The sequence below is a fragment of the Lynx canadensis genome, chromosome B3 (assembly GCF_007474595.2).
Source record: "Lynx canadensis isolate LIC74 chromosome B3, mLynCan4.pri.v2, whole genome shotgun sequence".
NCBI classification, from domain to species: domain Eukaryota; kingdom Metazoa; phylum Chordata; class Mammalia; order Carnivora; family Felidae; genus Lynx; species Lynx canadensis.
In genome coordinates this window covers 11,639,462-11,655,190 of record NC_044308.2, presented here as the reverse complement: position 1 = coordinate 11,655,190, position 15,729 = coordinate 11,639,462, and the positions used below count along the sequence as shown (strand labels likewise).

General features: G+C 39.5%; 1 protein-coding gene across 5 annotated transcripts in view; it reads right to left on the bottom strand.

The window, feature by feature from the left end:
* The window catches only part of CHD2 (chromodomain helicase DNA binding protein 2), a 125,320-nt gene that overhangs the window by 60,163 nt on the left and 49,428 nt on the right, over window positions 1–15,729 (bottom strand). For all 5 annotated transcript variants that reach the window (XM_030317460.1, XM_030317459.1, XM_030317458.1 and 2 more), the window contains 4 exons: window positions 14,799–15,015; window positions 12,539–12,628; window positions 11,496–11,686; window positions 864–1,052 (listed from right to left, as the gene is read on the bottom strand). In XM_030317460.1, coding sequence (XP_030173320.1) covers window positions 864–1,052; window positions 11,496–11,686; window positions 12,539–12,628; window positions 14,799–15,015 — 687 coding nt within the window. The remainder of the gene's footprint in view (window positions 1–863; window positions 1,053–11,495; window positions 11,687–12,538; window positions 12,629–14,798; window positions 15,016–15,729) is intronic.

The window sequence follows — 15,729 nt, the reverse complement described above, 5'->3', positions numbered from 1 at the left end:
AAACGTGGAAAAAAAAAAAAATTAAAAAAAATAAATAAATAAATAAACATTAAAAATTTTTTTAAATAAATTAAAAAAATAAATAATTTTTTTTAAGTTTTTAATTAAAAAAAAAAAGCAAGGCATATTATTAGAGAGATTACCAAACTTTTAACCTTAGACTATAATTTTCACGGTATGTAGTTATAATTACTCCAGATTTAACTTGAAATAATCAAAACTAAAGCCCATGACGAGCATATTATATACCACACCCCCTGTCCCAAATCCAGCATTTTGCCTTAAACTCATCACAACCTAAACCAAGTCCATAACCTGGCCAGGCCACTTGGGGTGCCAGAAAGGAGAGCATCTTCCCCCATCAGCACAGAGGGGAGCACTTTTCCTTCTAAACCTGCACATCCCCCTGCATCTGCCTCAGTTAGTAAACAAACCTGTTTTAGCCACTTGTCTCTACTCTGTCTTCCCTACTGAGCAACACTTCTGGCAGGAACATGTTCCACCCATCTTCGTACTCCCAGTATTTAGCACAATGCCTGCCACTTTGTAGAATCTTAGTAACTGACTGAATTGAGTAGCAGAGAAGAAATACATGACTGAGCGAAATATACCTGTTTATTGGAAGGGGATTAGCATTAAAATTTAACATATACTTCGGACTACCCACATAATGAAAAGTGCTGTGCAAATTCTCACCCAAAGAAAAAAGCAAGAATAAAACTTCCTCTTTCTAACCATGAGTATACTGCTTCTTAAATCTGTGTTGAGGCATCACTGAAAAAAGCAGTCTGTCAACTGTCTATCTTATGGCTTCTCTGTACTGATGTTAATCCCACTGAGGCTTGACCCGGCCCATAGCTTACTTGTAATACTGCTTCTGCAGAGCAGACATCTCCACCCTGAGGATCTGTTCCACTTTGGCAGGAAGGGATTTTTCTACATCCTTTTTGACCCTACGGAGAAGGAAGGGTTCCAACACCTTATGGAGACTCTGATAGCCGTTTTCCCTTCCTTTCCCATGGTCCTCTTCAAAATCTTCCCAGAATTCAAACCTGGAAATAAAACAGGACAGTGTTCATTACAGAAGCAACCGAGAAGAAAAAGAAGCATTTTTTCAAGCTAAAATTTCAATTAACTAAATGGAAAAAATAATCTGCAAACAAACAACAAACAAAATAAGACTCTTCCCTATAAGGAAAGATAAATTTTATCAGTCACTAGCTCAGGAATACAAGAGAGGGGAAAACAGTAAGGAAAGAGAAAACCACTGAATCAATCCAATGAATCTACGGAGAAAACCCACTGAATCAATCCAATCAGTCTACACTGGATAACACTGGGTTTCCAATTCTTAGACTGGATCTAGAGTTCACAGGACACTTCTGTATAACATGCAATGAGTAAGTATACATAAGTTATTGTTATGAAATGTTCTTCAGAAAAAATAATAAGCTATCTTTTAATAAGCTGCAATTTCTTAGGAAACAAATTCAAAGGTAAGAGAATTAGTGGCAATATTACAGCTGTCACCACTCAAAGGTAAAGTCAGTTACATAATTTCCATCAATAATCTTCACTGTTCATAGATTAAAAAATTAGTGGATTTATGATGACAGTAACCAAACTATAGCCCCCAAATAAGAACAGTAACACAAGTGACACCAATTTAATAGTATTAGAACTTGAAGACACAAATTTTATTAACAATAAATTCTAAAACTTAGGGGTGTCTGGGTGGCTCAGTCAGTTACATGCCCAACTTTGGCTCTGGTCATGATCTTGCAGTTTGTGAGTTTGAGTCCCACATCGGGCTGTCTGTTCTCAGCTCAGAGCCTGCTTTGGGTCCTCTGTCCCCCCTCTCTCTCTGCCCCTCTCCCACTCTATCTCTCAAAAATAAATGTTTAAAAAAATTTTTAATGAATTAAAAAACTTGTCACCATAATAATTCTGCCTCAACTCTATAGAGGAAAGTTCCTTGCATTTCAACGTCTTTTAACTTTTTTTCAATGTCCATTTATTTTTGAGAGACAGAGCATGAACAGGGGAGGGGCAGAGAGAGAGAGAGGGAGACACAGAAGCTGAAGCAGGCTCCAGGCTCTCAGCTGTCAACACAGAGCGTGATGCAGGGCTCGAACCCATGAACCGTGAGATCGTGACCTGAGCCAAAGTCGGACGCTCATCTGACTGAGCCACCCAGGTGCCCCCTTGCATTTCAATCTTAATTCAATCATCTTTGATTACTAACGGGCCTGTGGCAGAAGTCCAGAATAGGACACGGTGAACAGATTTCTTTCAAAAACAAACCCCAAAAATGAAGGAAATTTATTTCATGAGGATTGAAAGAAGTACACGGTTTTGCCACTAGAAAGCCAATGATGCCCTTGGAGGAGCTAGCAGGGTTCTGTGTGCAAACTAAAGCTCAGTAGGGGAGAGCATGCCATCGACCAAGCCTAGCACTGGAATCTCAGTTAATCGCTGCTGCATGGTCTGCCGTCTGATACCAGGCAGCCCTCCTCTGTTGAGGCCAGTCACGTCCCGGAATAAATAGCTCAACATTTCCTACAGCTCTGTAAGACTCCAAAGCAACTACTCTCTGGTAAAATGGAAAGTCAGAGAGAAAATGCCAGCACCGCTAGTGTGCACCGGCGTCAAGAGAGCCTGCTGCCATTTCTGAACTGATAAACAGCCACGCATTTCACCATGCACTGCGAGGTGGGTCAACACCTGCCTCGGTAACACCTAGGAATGAACAAAACAGCCATCTTCAGGAAGTTCAGGCAAAAAGATCTTTTGGGGTAGAAATCTAAACACATCACTAGAGCTTACAGCCTGATAAACCTAAGTTGTATTTTGTCACACTTCTATGAAAATACTCCAGGAACAAAAATAAATGAGGAATTAAAACCAGGAAGAAGACTAAAATGAACAAGGCCAACTGAACTATCTCAATGCTAGGGATGGCACGTCACACACAAAATGTATGAAGCAACTGGACATCAGGAACTATCACTATATCAAGCTATTTTCTGAAGAGCTGGGAGACAAATTTAAGAGAACATTTCAATTTACTTAACATTCATTATCGTTAATTAAAACTATATTAGTCTAAAAACTTAAATATAAACCTTATTTATAAGTTACTTCCCCTACTGTGCTAGACAACAAATATTTTCACCTACTTAGTGTTTTCTTACTAAAAAGCATAAGAATCCCTTTATGTATACACTGAATGGTTTATGAATGGCTTATGGCTGCTTTCCCTCTAAACAGCAGAGATGAGTAGCCGTAACAGACCATAATGCCTACAAGCTGGAAATGTTTCTTATCAGGTCCCTTTAAGAAAAAGTTTGCTGTTCTCTAAAGCAGAATACTGTCAACTTAAAATACCACATACATAAAAGGTATAGGGTTATAGCAGTAAGTAACGTAACAATAACACCATGCTACAGCCTAGAGGTTATTTTAGATATATCCCTATTATCAACTTGTGTACATAACATATGTCTCTCACAAAAGTAGGAACAATTTGGATTGCTTAAATATTCCAGACTTTGGGATTTTAGAAAAATAGAAGTTCACTCTACTGAGGAATAACAAAGAAGAAAATTAAAAGAATGAAAACAGTATGCTAGAATTCATGTGATAAATATGCAAACAAATTCAGACTGGCCTAGACAGCAGAGGCAGAAGCAGAAGCAAAAACAAAACAAAAAACAAATCTTATACCAAGAGGTTACATCTCTGAAATCTGCTCTACTGAGTTATTTTGTGGAGTGGGTATACAGTACATTTTGCAAGTGATTATACACTCAATTCTTGGGGCTTGCTTTATCTTTCTGTATTTTTAATACCAAGCACCATGCTTTGCAGAATAGTACTTACAAAGTAAATGACTGGTACATATTTTAATAAGGGTAGTGATCAAATTGCTAAAAAGGGTAGTAGTCTGGTCAGAGCCACCATGCAGGAAAACTGACTGGACAGACCATGTGCTAAGAAAACAGATTACAGTTGGTTAAAAAAAGAACTAACTTCTAGATTTAAAAAACAATAATAGACCAGCGAAGGAAACAATCAGCAAAACTAAAAGGCAACCGACGGAATGGGAGAAGACATTTGCAAATAATATATCAGATAAAGGGTTAGTACCCAAAATCTATAAAGAACTTATCAAACTCAACACCCAAAAATCAAATACTCCAGTGAAGAAATGGGCAAAAGACATGAATGGACACTTCTCTAAAGAAGACACCCAGGGGCGCCTGGATGGCTCAGTCGATTAAGTATCTGACTTCGGCTCAGGTCATAATCTTCCAGTTCATGGGTTCGAGCCTCGTGTCGGGCTCTTCCCTCTCTCTTTGCCCCTCCTCCACTCATGCTCTGTCTCCATGTCTCAAAAATGAATAAACGTTAAAAAAAAAAAAAAAAAGAAGAAATCCAGATGGCTAACAGACACATGAAAAGATGCTCAACACCACTCATCATCAGGGAAATACAAATTAAAACCACAATGAGATACCACCTCACACCTATCACAAGCTAAAATTAACAACTTAAGAAACAGCAGATGTTGGTGAGGATGCGGAGAAAGACGAAACCTTTTGCACTGCTGGTGGGAATGCAAACTGGTGCAGCCACTGGAAAACAGTATGGAGGTTCCTCAAAAAACTAAAAATTGAACTACCCTACGATCCAGCAATTGCACTACTAGGTATTTATCCAAGGGATATAGGTGTGTTGTTTCAAAGGGGTACCTGCACCCCAATGTTTATAGCAGCACAATCAACAATAGACAAAGTATGGAAAGAGCCCAAATAACCATCAACGGCTGAATGAATAAAGAAGATGTGACATACACACACACAATGGAATATTACCCAGCAATCAAAAAGAATGAAATCTTGCCATTTGCAACTACATGGATCGAACTAGAGGGTATTATGCTAAGCAAAATTAGTCAAAGAAAGACAAGTATCATATGACTTCACTCATATGAGGAATTTAGGATACAAAACAGATGAACATAAGGGAAGGGAAGCAAAAATAATATAAAAACAAGGAGGGGGACAATATAAGAGACTCTAAAATACAGAGAACAAATGGTTGCTGGAGGGGTAGTGGGAGGAGGGATAGGCTAAATGGGAAAGGGGCATTAAGGAAGACACTTGTTTGGATGAGCAGTGGGTGTTATACACAGGGGATTAATCACTAGAATCTACTCCTGAAACCGTTGCACTATATGCTAACTTGGATGTAAATTTAAAAATTAATTAATTTAAAAAATTTAACACAGTAATAGCCTGTAACAGTTGAGGAGATGAAGGTACAAAAGTTATCTGACCAGGGGCACCTGGGTGGCTCAGTCAGTTAAGTGTCTGACTTCGGCTCAGGTCATGATCTCATAGGTCCGTGAGTTCAAACCCTGTGTTGGGCTCTGTGCTGACAGCTGAGAGCCTAGAGCCTGCTTCAGATTCTGTGTCTCCCTCTCTCTCTGCCCCTCCCCTGTTCATGCTCTGTCTCTCTGTCTCTCTGAAAAACTAAATAAACATTTAAAAAAAAAAAAGTTATCTGACCAAATTTAATTCCGTTCTGTACAATAATTTTTCTTCAGTGGATCATTTCTTTAACAGGACCAAGTGGTTCTGTAGCACCATCTGGAATCTAAAGAACTACAGCTAAGGATGAGGAAAATACTGGATTTTAGTCCTCTGCATACCAAGCTCAGGCAGAAACAAAGGTAAATCTTAATTCCTTAAAAAATGGAGTTGCATGAATCTTTGTGGAAAAACAATCTTTTAAAAAATGTTTGAGGAGCACCTGGGTGGCTCAGTCAGTTGACCGTCCTGACTTCAGTTCTGGTCATGATCTCATGGTTTATGAGTTTGAGTCCCGCATCAGGCTTGCTGCTGTCAGCACAGAGCTTGCTTCAGATCCTCTGTCCACCCCCTCTGCCTGTCCCTCCCCCATCCCACGCTTGCACTCTCTCTCTCCCTCTCAAAAATAAACACGTAAAAAAAATAAAAAATAAAAATGTTTGAAAACAATGTTTTACAAAATTTTTTTAATGTTTATTCATTATTTTTGAGAGAGAGAGAGACAGAGCACGAGCAGGGAAGGGGCAGAGAGAGAGGAAGAGACAGAATTTGAAGCAGGCCCCAGGCTCTGTCAACACAGAACCTGACACGGGGCTCAAACTCAGAGACCATGAGACCATGACCTGAGCCAAAGTCAGATGCTTACCCAATGGAGCCACCCAGGCGTCCTGAAAACAATGCTTTAAAAACAAAGCTTTCGGGGCGCCTGGGTGGCTCAGTCGGTTAAGCGGCCGACTTCGGCTCAGGTCACGATCTCGCGGTCCGTGAGTTCGAGCCCCGCGTCGGGCTCTGTGCTGACAGCTCAGAGCCTGGAGCCTGTTTCAGATTCTGTGTCTCCCTCTCTCTGACCCTCCCCCGTTCATGCTCTGTCTCTCTCTGTCTCAAAAATAAATAAACGTTAAAAAAAAAATTTTTTTTTAAATAAAAAAAATAAAAAATAAAAACAAAGCTTTCGAAGAGAAAAAGTTCTCTTACACACACACAAAACTACATCTCTAACTCCAATCCATCATTCCAAAAGTAATTCAACTGGCCACAAAGAACACTTTGGATGAACTATCAGAATAATCATGTCTACTAGGAACGCCACAGTTGCTAAATAGCAAAAAAGTAATTATGACCAATTAGGAGCCAAAATCCCTACCATCCACTCCAGTAGTCAAGTACAAAAGGGCAAATCTAGCTAACCATTCATTGGGTGGAAACTATGCACCACATTCTTTTTTCAGGGGACAAGCACAGATGTTGCATGGTGCCTCAAGACTCCTACTACGTAGAATGGTCTCATCTCATCTCAGTGGTGCTATGAAGGATGTACTCCTTCTCTTAGAATTTGAAGACCAAAGGATATTGACCTTAGTCATAGAAGACCTGAAACTGACCTCAGTCCATCCAACTTATTGAATGACAAGGGACACATTTTCATCATCTAAGTCAGCATTCTGAAGCAAACACTTCCAGTGTATCAAAAAGACCCAATATGAAAACGATAAAGTAATACACAGGAAAACACTCTATTTCAGAAAACAAAGGTTAATAATAAATAATTGACAATTTGACTATTTCTAAACTTTTCTATGTTATGTTTTACGGCACTTGTAGCTTTGAAAAGCATGCTTTATAAAAACTCGGCCTTATGCTAATACGTGATGAACAGGGTACTCATTACAGAAGGTACAACAGACTGTTCAAGACGAGAAGAGGGCAACTGCCTCCATCCTCAGGCCACTATCGACTCACAGAGCTCTGTGGAAGGGACAGAGGACCCAGGTGAGAAGAAACAGGACAGGCAAGAGGACAACAAGGAGATGGGATAGGCAGGGTGCAGTGTGACAGGAAAAGAGCCTCTAACATAGTGTTTCTCGACTGGTGGTGATGCCCAATGTCCCCCAATCCCTGGGGGACACTGGGAATGTCTGGAGACATTTTTGGTTGTTACCACTGAGAAAGAGGGAACAGCTACTGACATATGGTGGGGTAGTGGCGAGGGATGCTGCTCAACAACCTATAATGCAAAGGACAGCCCCCAGCAAAAAAGAATTATCCAGCCCAGAATGTTAATAGTGCTGAGACTCAGAAACTCTGCTCTGAGAGAAGGCAGAGAAAGGAGGGGTGCCGAGGGAGCTCCACTCCCAGAAGCACACCGTAGTGAGGGTGCCTGAAAAAAAGGGAAATAGTTTCAGCCTAATCTGCTAACGCAGTAGTCAGGGCAGCATGGTTAGAGTGGTCAAGCTTCTCTACTCATCTTCTGAAGAGTCTTAAACTATCCTTGAAAAATAAAAGTCAAAAAAGGACAGCCACCAACAAATGAAAATAGAAAATTTGTTGCTAGTAGGCCTGCCTCACAAGAAATACTAAAGAAGTCCAGTAAGCTAAAAAGAAGTGATTTTAACCCAGTGACAATCTCCATGGGGAGAAATAAATATAACTGGAAATGATAATATAAATGTGTAAATATGAAAGACTATGTGTTTTTCTCTTATTACTTTAAAAGACAAGCCTGGATAAAGCAATAATTTTATCACCGTCTTCTTGGGTTTACAACACAAGTAAGGAAGTAAAAACGAAGCCATCCTGGAGAACAGTTGTTATATTTTACCAGAATTAAATTAGTATTAATCTAAAGAAGACTGGGATGAGATGCATACTAAAAACCCTAACAACCAGTAAGAAAATAACTTTTTAAAAAAATCAGTTAACAGAAGAGTTAAAGTGGCACACTATAAAATATTTGTTGAGACAAAAAAGGCAGTAAAGGAGAAATAGAAAAGAGTAAGACATATTGGGGAGAAAAGTAAAATCGTAGACATAAATCCAACCATATCAATAATTACATTAAATGTGAATTAAACTCTTCAAAAGGCAGAGACTCAATTAAAAAGGGAAGATCCAACTACATGTTGTCTACAAGAGACACATTTTTAAATTCATAAACAGCAATTGAAGTAAAAGGACAGAAACAGCATAACATGCAAACAGTTACCAAAAGACAGCTAAAGAGCTGTCACATCACACAAAATAGACTTAAGGAACAGGAAATAATACTACAGATAAAGAGGGGCATTTCATGATAAAAAGATCAACACATCAGGAACAAAGAACAATTACAAGCGTGCACATACCTAACACCTGAACCCCTCAACATACACAAAGGAAAAATAACAGAACTGAAAGTAGCAGATCACTCAACAACTACAGTTAAATATTAAAATATTTCACTGTCAATAACAAAACTAGCCATGATGTCAGGAAAGGTATGTAAGACTTGAATAAGACTATTTATTAACTAAGTTGACTTAATGGACATTTACAGAACTCCACCTTATGAAAGCAGAGTATTATTCAAGTATACAAAGAACATTCTCCAAAACAGAAAACATACTAAACCATATAAAAAAAATTTTTTTTAAGATTTATTCATTTTTGGGGCGCCTGGGTGGCTCAGTCGGTTGAGCGTCCGACTTCGGCTCAGGTCACGATCTCGCGGTCCGTGAGTTCGAGCCCCGCGTCGGGCTCTGTGCTGACGGCTCAGAGCCTGGAGCCTGTTTCACATTCTGTGTCTCCCTCTCTCTCTGACCCTTCCCCATTCATGCTCTGTCTCTCTCTGTCTCAAAAATAAATAAACGTTAAAAAAAATTAAAAAAAAAAAAAAAAAAGATTTATTCATTTTTTACAGAGACAGAGCATGAGTGGGGGAGGGGTAGAGAGAGAGGGAGACACAGTATCCGAAGCAGGCTCCAGGCTCTGAGCTGCCAACACAGAGCCCGACGCGAGCTCGAACCGACGCACTGTGAGATCATGACCTGAGCCGAAGTCAGATGCTCAACCAACTGAGCCACCCAGGCACCCCAACATGCTAAACCATATATAAATAACAGTGAATTCATTTAAAACATGTTCTCTAAAACAAAATTGAATTACGAGTCATCTGGGAAAACCTAAATATTTCAAATTAACCAACACACTTTAAAAAACAAACAAACAAAAACCATGCGACAAAGAAAAAAAACACAAAAGAAATTAGAAAATAGGTGAAACTGAATAAAAACTTGGGCAAGAGATTTAAGCAGACATTTCACCAAAGATCCACAAAGGGCTAATGAACACATGAAAAGATGTTCAACATTTTTAGTCATTAAAGAAATGCAAGTAAAATCCACACTGAGATACCACTACGCTCCCACCAGAATGACTAAACTGATGACATACCACGTATTGGTGTTGGTATAGAGAACTGGTAGGAATGGCAGATGGAAAGTAAATACCTACTTTCCAAACAACCCAGCAATTTCACTAAGTATCCAACCAAGATAAATAAAAACAAATAAATAAAATAATAAATAAAAACAAATGTCCACAGATAGACACAACAGCCCAAAACTGAAGCAACTCAAATGTCCATCAACTGGTGATACATGTAATGGAGGATTACTCCACTTTAAGAGAATAAATAAATCTCTATGACACAGGTGCATCTCAAAAATATTATGCTAAATGAAACAAGCCAAAAACAAAAGATTACTTATTAGGATTCCATTTATATGACATTTCTAAAAAAGTTAAATCTAGAGATGAAAGCTGATTAGTGACTGCCTCAGACTAGAAACAAAAGCAGATTTAACTACAGACAAGAGGGAATTTTCCGGGTGAAGAAACTATTCTAGAACTAGATTATGGTGATGGTTGCACCAATCCACAAAGTTACTAAAAAAAACAAATTGTATACTTACAATCATGTATTTTATGATATGTAAATTACATCTCAACAGTGTTTACAAAAAAGTTAACAACACATGGGGGAAGAGACCACTCATGTTTTTCATTATGCTATCCAAAATGCCTTGCTTAGTTTATGGCACATAGCAGGCACTCAAATATTTTGAGTTATAAAAAAAAAAAAAAAAATTGGGGAGCATTTCCCTGTCAATTTGACAACTCTTGACTAGTTACTGCATGCCAGATACTACTCCAGCCAATGTGGACCATTGAGGAATAAAGTAAACATGATCCTTGGTACTTCTGAATGCGTAAATTTAATGACATGAGATGAATGAGGGAGAAAGGAAAGCAGTGAGGTACCACATAGAAAAAAAAACAGGGTAGGGTGATAAGCATGTCTGACAGGCTTTTGTAGGTTAGGTGGTCTGAGAAGAATCTGAAAGGAGGTGGTCATAAAGGCTCAGGCAAAAATGTTCCTGGACATGTGAAGATGAGGAGAAAGACCATCCCAGATAAAGAGTGGCAGTGGCTTGGCAGGTTAAAGGTACGGAAAGCTGGCAGAACAGCTGGCCATTCTGGGATGGGATGGGACGAATCAAGAGTACCATCGAGGTGCCACACTGGGCGGGGTCTCCCAAGGTAGGGCAACAAATTTAGGTTTCATTTCAAGCATCACTGAATACTGCTGGATAACTAAGTTTTATGAACGTGTATACCATCTCCCCCATAAAAATCTTTTCAATAAAGACCTCTATGATTCTTTAGTAAATTACAGATCTGAGTAATAATAGCTAATGCTGATTGCTTCTGTTATCACAGGTTTGGGTTTAAGATATTAACACCTGTCAGACTGAGTACCTTGTATACTTCATTTCAATTCTTGATTACCTTATAACAACAGTGAGAAGGTCTAACATTTCCTGTTTACCAATTACTTCCCCAAAGCATTAACAGATTCAAATGTCTTGTAGATAATAGGCTTTCCTCCTTGACATGCTGAATTCTGTGCCTCCTAACATTTATTATGGAACGTTTTACTAATTTTATTCCTGCAGCAGTTTAATGTTTTGCTGTTCCCAAATCATGCCATCTGTTTTCCCTAAGGTCTATTTTTAAAAAGTTAAAAAGCATTGGCATTTCAGACATTCTAGCATCTTTCGAAACACACAGGAAGGAGCTTACTTCTCCGGCATAATAAAGTGCAGCAAGGACCAGAGCTCTTTGAGGGAATTCTGCAGAGGGGTCCCCGTAATCAGGAGCCTATGGTGGGACTTGAAATCAATCAGAGTTTTATACAATAAAGAGTCATCATTCTTCAACCGATGGGCTTCATCCACTCCCAGAAAGGCCCAGTTAATACTGCCCAGCACAGTCTAAAGTAAAAACAAAACAGAACGAGCCACCAGGTCAGAAGGAAACCCAAAGTACTTTCAAGTGTTAATTATCTCTGTACAAATGCCATCACAAAGGTATACACAGAAACATTTATTCTTCACGGACTTAAAATTGTATTAGGACTCTTCTGTTTAGTCTGTGTTTTGCCAGACTAGTGTCTACTCGAAAGAGCACACCACCATCCAAAAGGTTTTGGGGGAGAGGGGGAATCTCTTATGCCACATACTGCTGCATGCCCCACGGCAAGAACACAGAAATTGGTATGCTGGGCAAAAATGATACAGAAACAAAAACTGTGATTTTGCAGTCTCTCCTTAATTAAGATTCTCCTCTGCCTATTCTCCACCCCAACCCTGAAGCACAGAAACAACAAAAGCCACCAAATTGAACTTATTTACACTTATCTCCAGTGGGACCACCTGCCACATACATTTCTTAGTAATTGTAGAAAAGAGAGGATATGAAGAACTTCATTTTTACGTCCTCCTCACAGAGACCATTCACATCATCTGTTGTGGAGAAATTCCTTTACGATGATACGATGGGAAATGCCTGGGATGGCAATCAAGCCCAGGTTCCAATGGCTGACTAGAATCTCAGGTAAGTTACTGGCTTCAATACCCTTTCATCCTACTATTTAATTCAATTGGACTAAGCGATCGAAAGTCCCATTCAACTGTAAGGTTCTGATTTTTATTTATAAGCTCAGTATTCTTTGTGGATTTTTGTTTGTTCACTTGTCTGTTTTTCACTAAATAAAGAAAAGCAACATGGCAAGCGGGAAGCACAGAGCCCACCATTTGGACAAGTCACACTACAAAATTACACACCTTATCTTTTAAGAGAATCTCATATGTTGTTATAAGTGCATTGAACTTCAGCCTTTTAGTCTGAGAATGAATCCATTCATATTCCCGTATCTAGAAGAGAAATCAGTAATTAAGATACAATTTCAACTTTTACCTTTCTTATCACCAGCAGTCTTGTGACAGATGCATAGAAACATGCCAAATAAAAAAACTGATTAGAATTTAATGAATATTTTATACATTCTAAATTGACTGAAGCAACCAAACTATAGAGCAGTAAAAGAATTAAAAGATCACTGAGCAGCAGAAACTTTACTGCCAGAACTCAAATAACCTATCACTTCCCCCTGCCCCCATCCCAATACATCTGACAAAACTGACAAAAAAATGCATTCCACCTGCAATTAAACCCTGGTGACTTGAACTGATCTAGCAACCTCCCAGAATGTGAATTTTCTTAAGGAATATTTTATTATTCTTTGCTCTTTGGTAGTGCAATACTTTTATTAACAAACAGAACAATTCCCAACGTCTGGCTTGGTCAGAAATTTCATTAATCTAGAGCAGAAAGATGTGGCCTCCAAGAAAAAGGAAAAGGAAGGTTACAGGATGAAAATGTAAAATGCATGAAAATAATGTTAATGTAAAGGAACACAAAAACTAACACGTTCATACTTCAGTGTGACCGGACACGCAGCAGGCACAATGGCCCATCATACTGCACTGTGACCGGGAGTCTGGCAGGCACATGGGCCATCATACTGCAGTGTGATCAGCCACCCAGCAGGCACGATGGCCCATAACAAGGCTCCTGTAGTTTGGCTGTCAAGTTGGGGACCGGGAAACAGGACAAGGAGTGCGTGCAGGTAATCACCACCAAGTGGGAAGAGCAAAGAAAAGGAGTATGAGAGTCCACATAGAAAATTTCCCTGACTCGGGGCGCCTGAGTGGCTCAGTCAGTTGAGCATCCGATTCTGGCTCAGGTCACGATCTCACAGTTCGTGAGTTCAAGCCCTGCATTGGGCTCTGTGCTGACAGCTTGAAGCCCGGAGCCTGCTTCAGATCCTGTGTCTCCCTCTCTCTCTGACCCTCCCCCACTTGCACTTGGGTCTCTCTCTCTCTCAAAAATAAATAAACATTAAAAAAAATTTAAGAAAAGAAAAGAAAATTTCCCTGACTCCACAATTTTCAGAGTTCACTTTGTCTTCACCTTTGAATGCAATGCTTGAAGCCATTTTGCATCATCTAGGAAGTGTTTTTCTTTTATAATGGTTAACAAATAGATTAGCAAAGCTAAGAACTGCTTAGAAACTCAAAATTAGAGCAGGGAAATCTGCAAATCTACCAGGTTCAGGTTAGACGACTTGAATGAAAACATTTAATAAAAATAAGCTTCAATCGGTATAATATATAACATATCTCTCAAAAGTTTGAGAATTCCTGATGGCTTTCTCTTGGGATAAGCAATCTCCCAGAAACAGTTTTCTCTAACACACAGTAATGAAAGAGCAAAGGTCTGGGACCAGACACATCTCTGTCCCAACCCCAGCTCTGCCACTTTGTAGCTGGCCTGTGGACAAGTGTTAAACTCTGAGTCCACTATCATGAGGACTATCATGAGGATTACAGGTAATATACCTGTAAAAGGCACCCAGCACAGACAAGCCCTCACACACAACAGGTGCTTTTAAAAAAATTACTCATAATCAAGAAAAGAACTGCTAAACAGAGATCAGCTCAAGCCTCTCTGTTCTAAGTTCCCTATGCTCAAGTTAAGGTTGAGAACAGACAAATAATTCTCATTTCTATAGCCCCAGCAAAGTCCATTGTCCTTTCTCATTATTCCTACCTTACTAAGTTATGCAACCTCACCATTTTAAAAGGCTGGGAAACAAACTCTAAGAACTTGATCATTTTTAGTAGTATCTCTCTGTTCAAACAGCAAAAATAATATTAACATTCCACAGGGTATTAACTCCATCTTATAATCCATTATAAATAAAATAGTCTTAGAAATATGAGACAAAGCGAAGAAAAACTTAATACTGCAATCCAACTAAAACAAATCCCCATTCACATACTGCTATTGCTTTCCTTTAATATAGTAAGCATATTTTAAAGAATATGTGAGTTGCATTTTTGTGATACATAAATCTCCCAACAGTGGGGGCACATTACAGTGTCGGAATCATAATGTTACTAAAGACTATAATGGTTTTAGGTCAATTTCCAAAATACATTTATAACACAGATTCTATCCCAATTCTTTTTGTTTACACACCGTATTTCTGCTCATCAGGTCACCTATGTAAACCACTACGTTAATCTCTGGTGCCCAGATTTCAAACTCCCTCTGCCATGAGGTGAGGGTGGATAAAGGGACGACTATAAGAAAGGGGCCATACAGCTGGTGTTGGTGGAACAGGTAGGAGAGGAATGATATGGTCTGGATGGTCTTTCCTAGGCCCATTTCATCAGCAAGGATTACACTGTTACTTCTGCAGGAAGAGAAAAATAAAAACAAAACAAAACAAAACCATTAGTACATGTACACACACACACACACAAACCAGCATGTGCACAAACAGCAAGGACACCAATGACTCCCAATTCACCAAGCAAGGCACTGGTTACCAGCCTCAACTGTATTTCCTTTGTAGTAGAAACTACAAAACAGCAGAAGAACAAGTGATCTAAGTACAATCAAGCTTTGGAAGAGCTTATTCAGACTATGTTCTTTACCTTGCATTTTGTTCTTTTACATCTACCCCTTGTAACACAGAAGGCAGGTTTTGTTTTATTGGGGTATCCAAGAACATGACCTTGGGCTCCACCATTACAGAAAGCAGGGGGGCAAACTGGCTATCCCAACTGCTGGTGAACCCTACAGCCTGATGGCCACGTGCCTTTGCTCAAATCACCCACCCACTCCACTGCATGCCGCTGGGTTGTTTAATGCTACATACACTCCTCCCCAGGCCTATGTGCTGCAGATCTGGAGCTTGTTGTTGTTTTTTTTTTTTAATTTTTTTTTTTTTTTAACGTTTATTTACTTTTGAGACAGAGAGAGACAGAGCATGAACGGGGGAGGGGCAGAGAGAGAGAGGGAGACACAGAATCGGAAGCAGGCTCCAGGCTCTGAGCCATCAGCCCAGAGCCTGACGCGGGGCTCGAACTCACGGACCGTGAGATCGTGACCTGAGCTGAAGTCG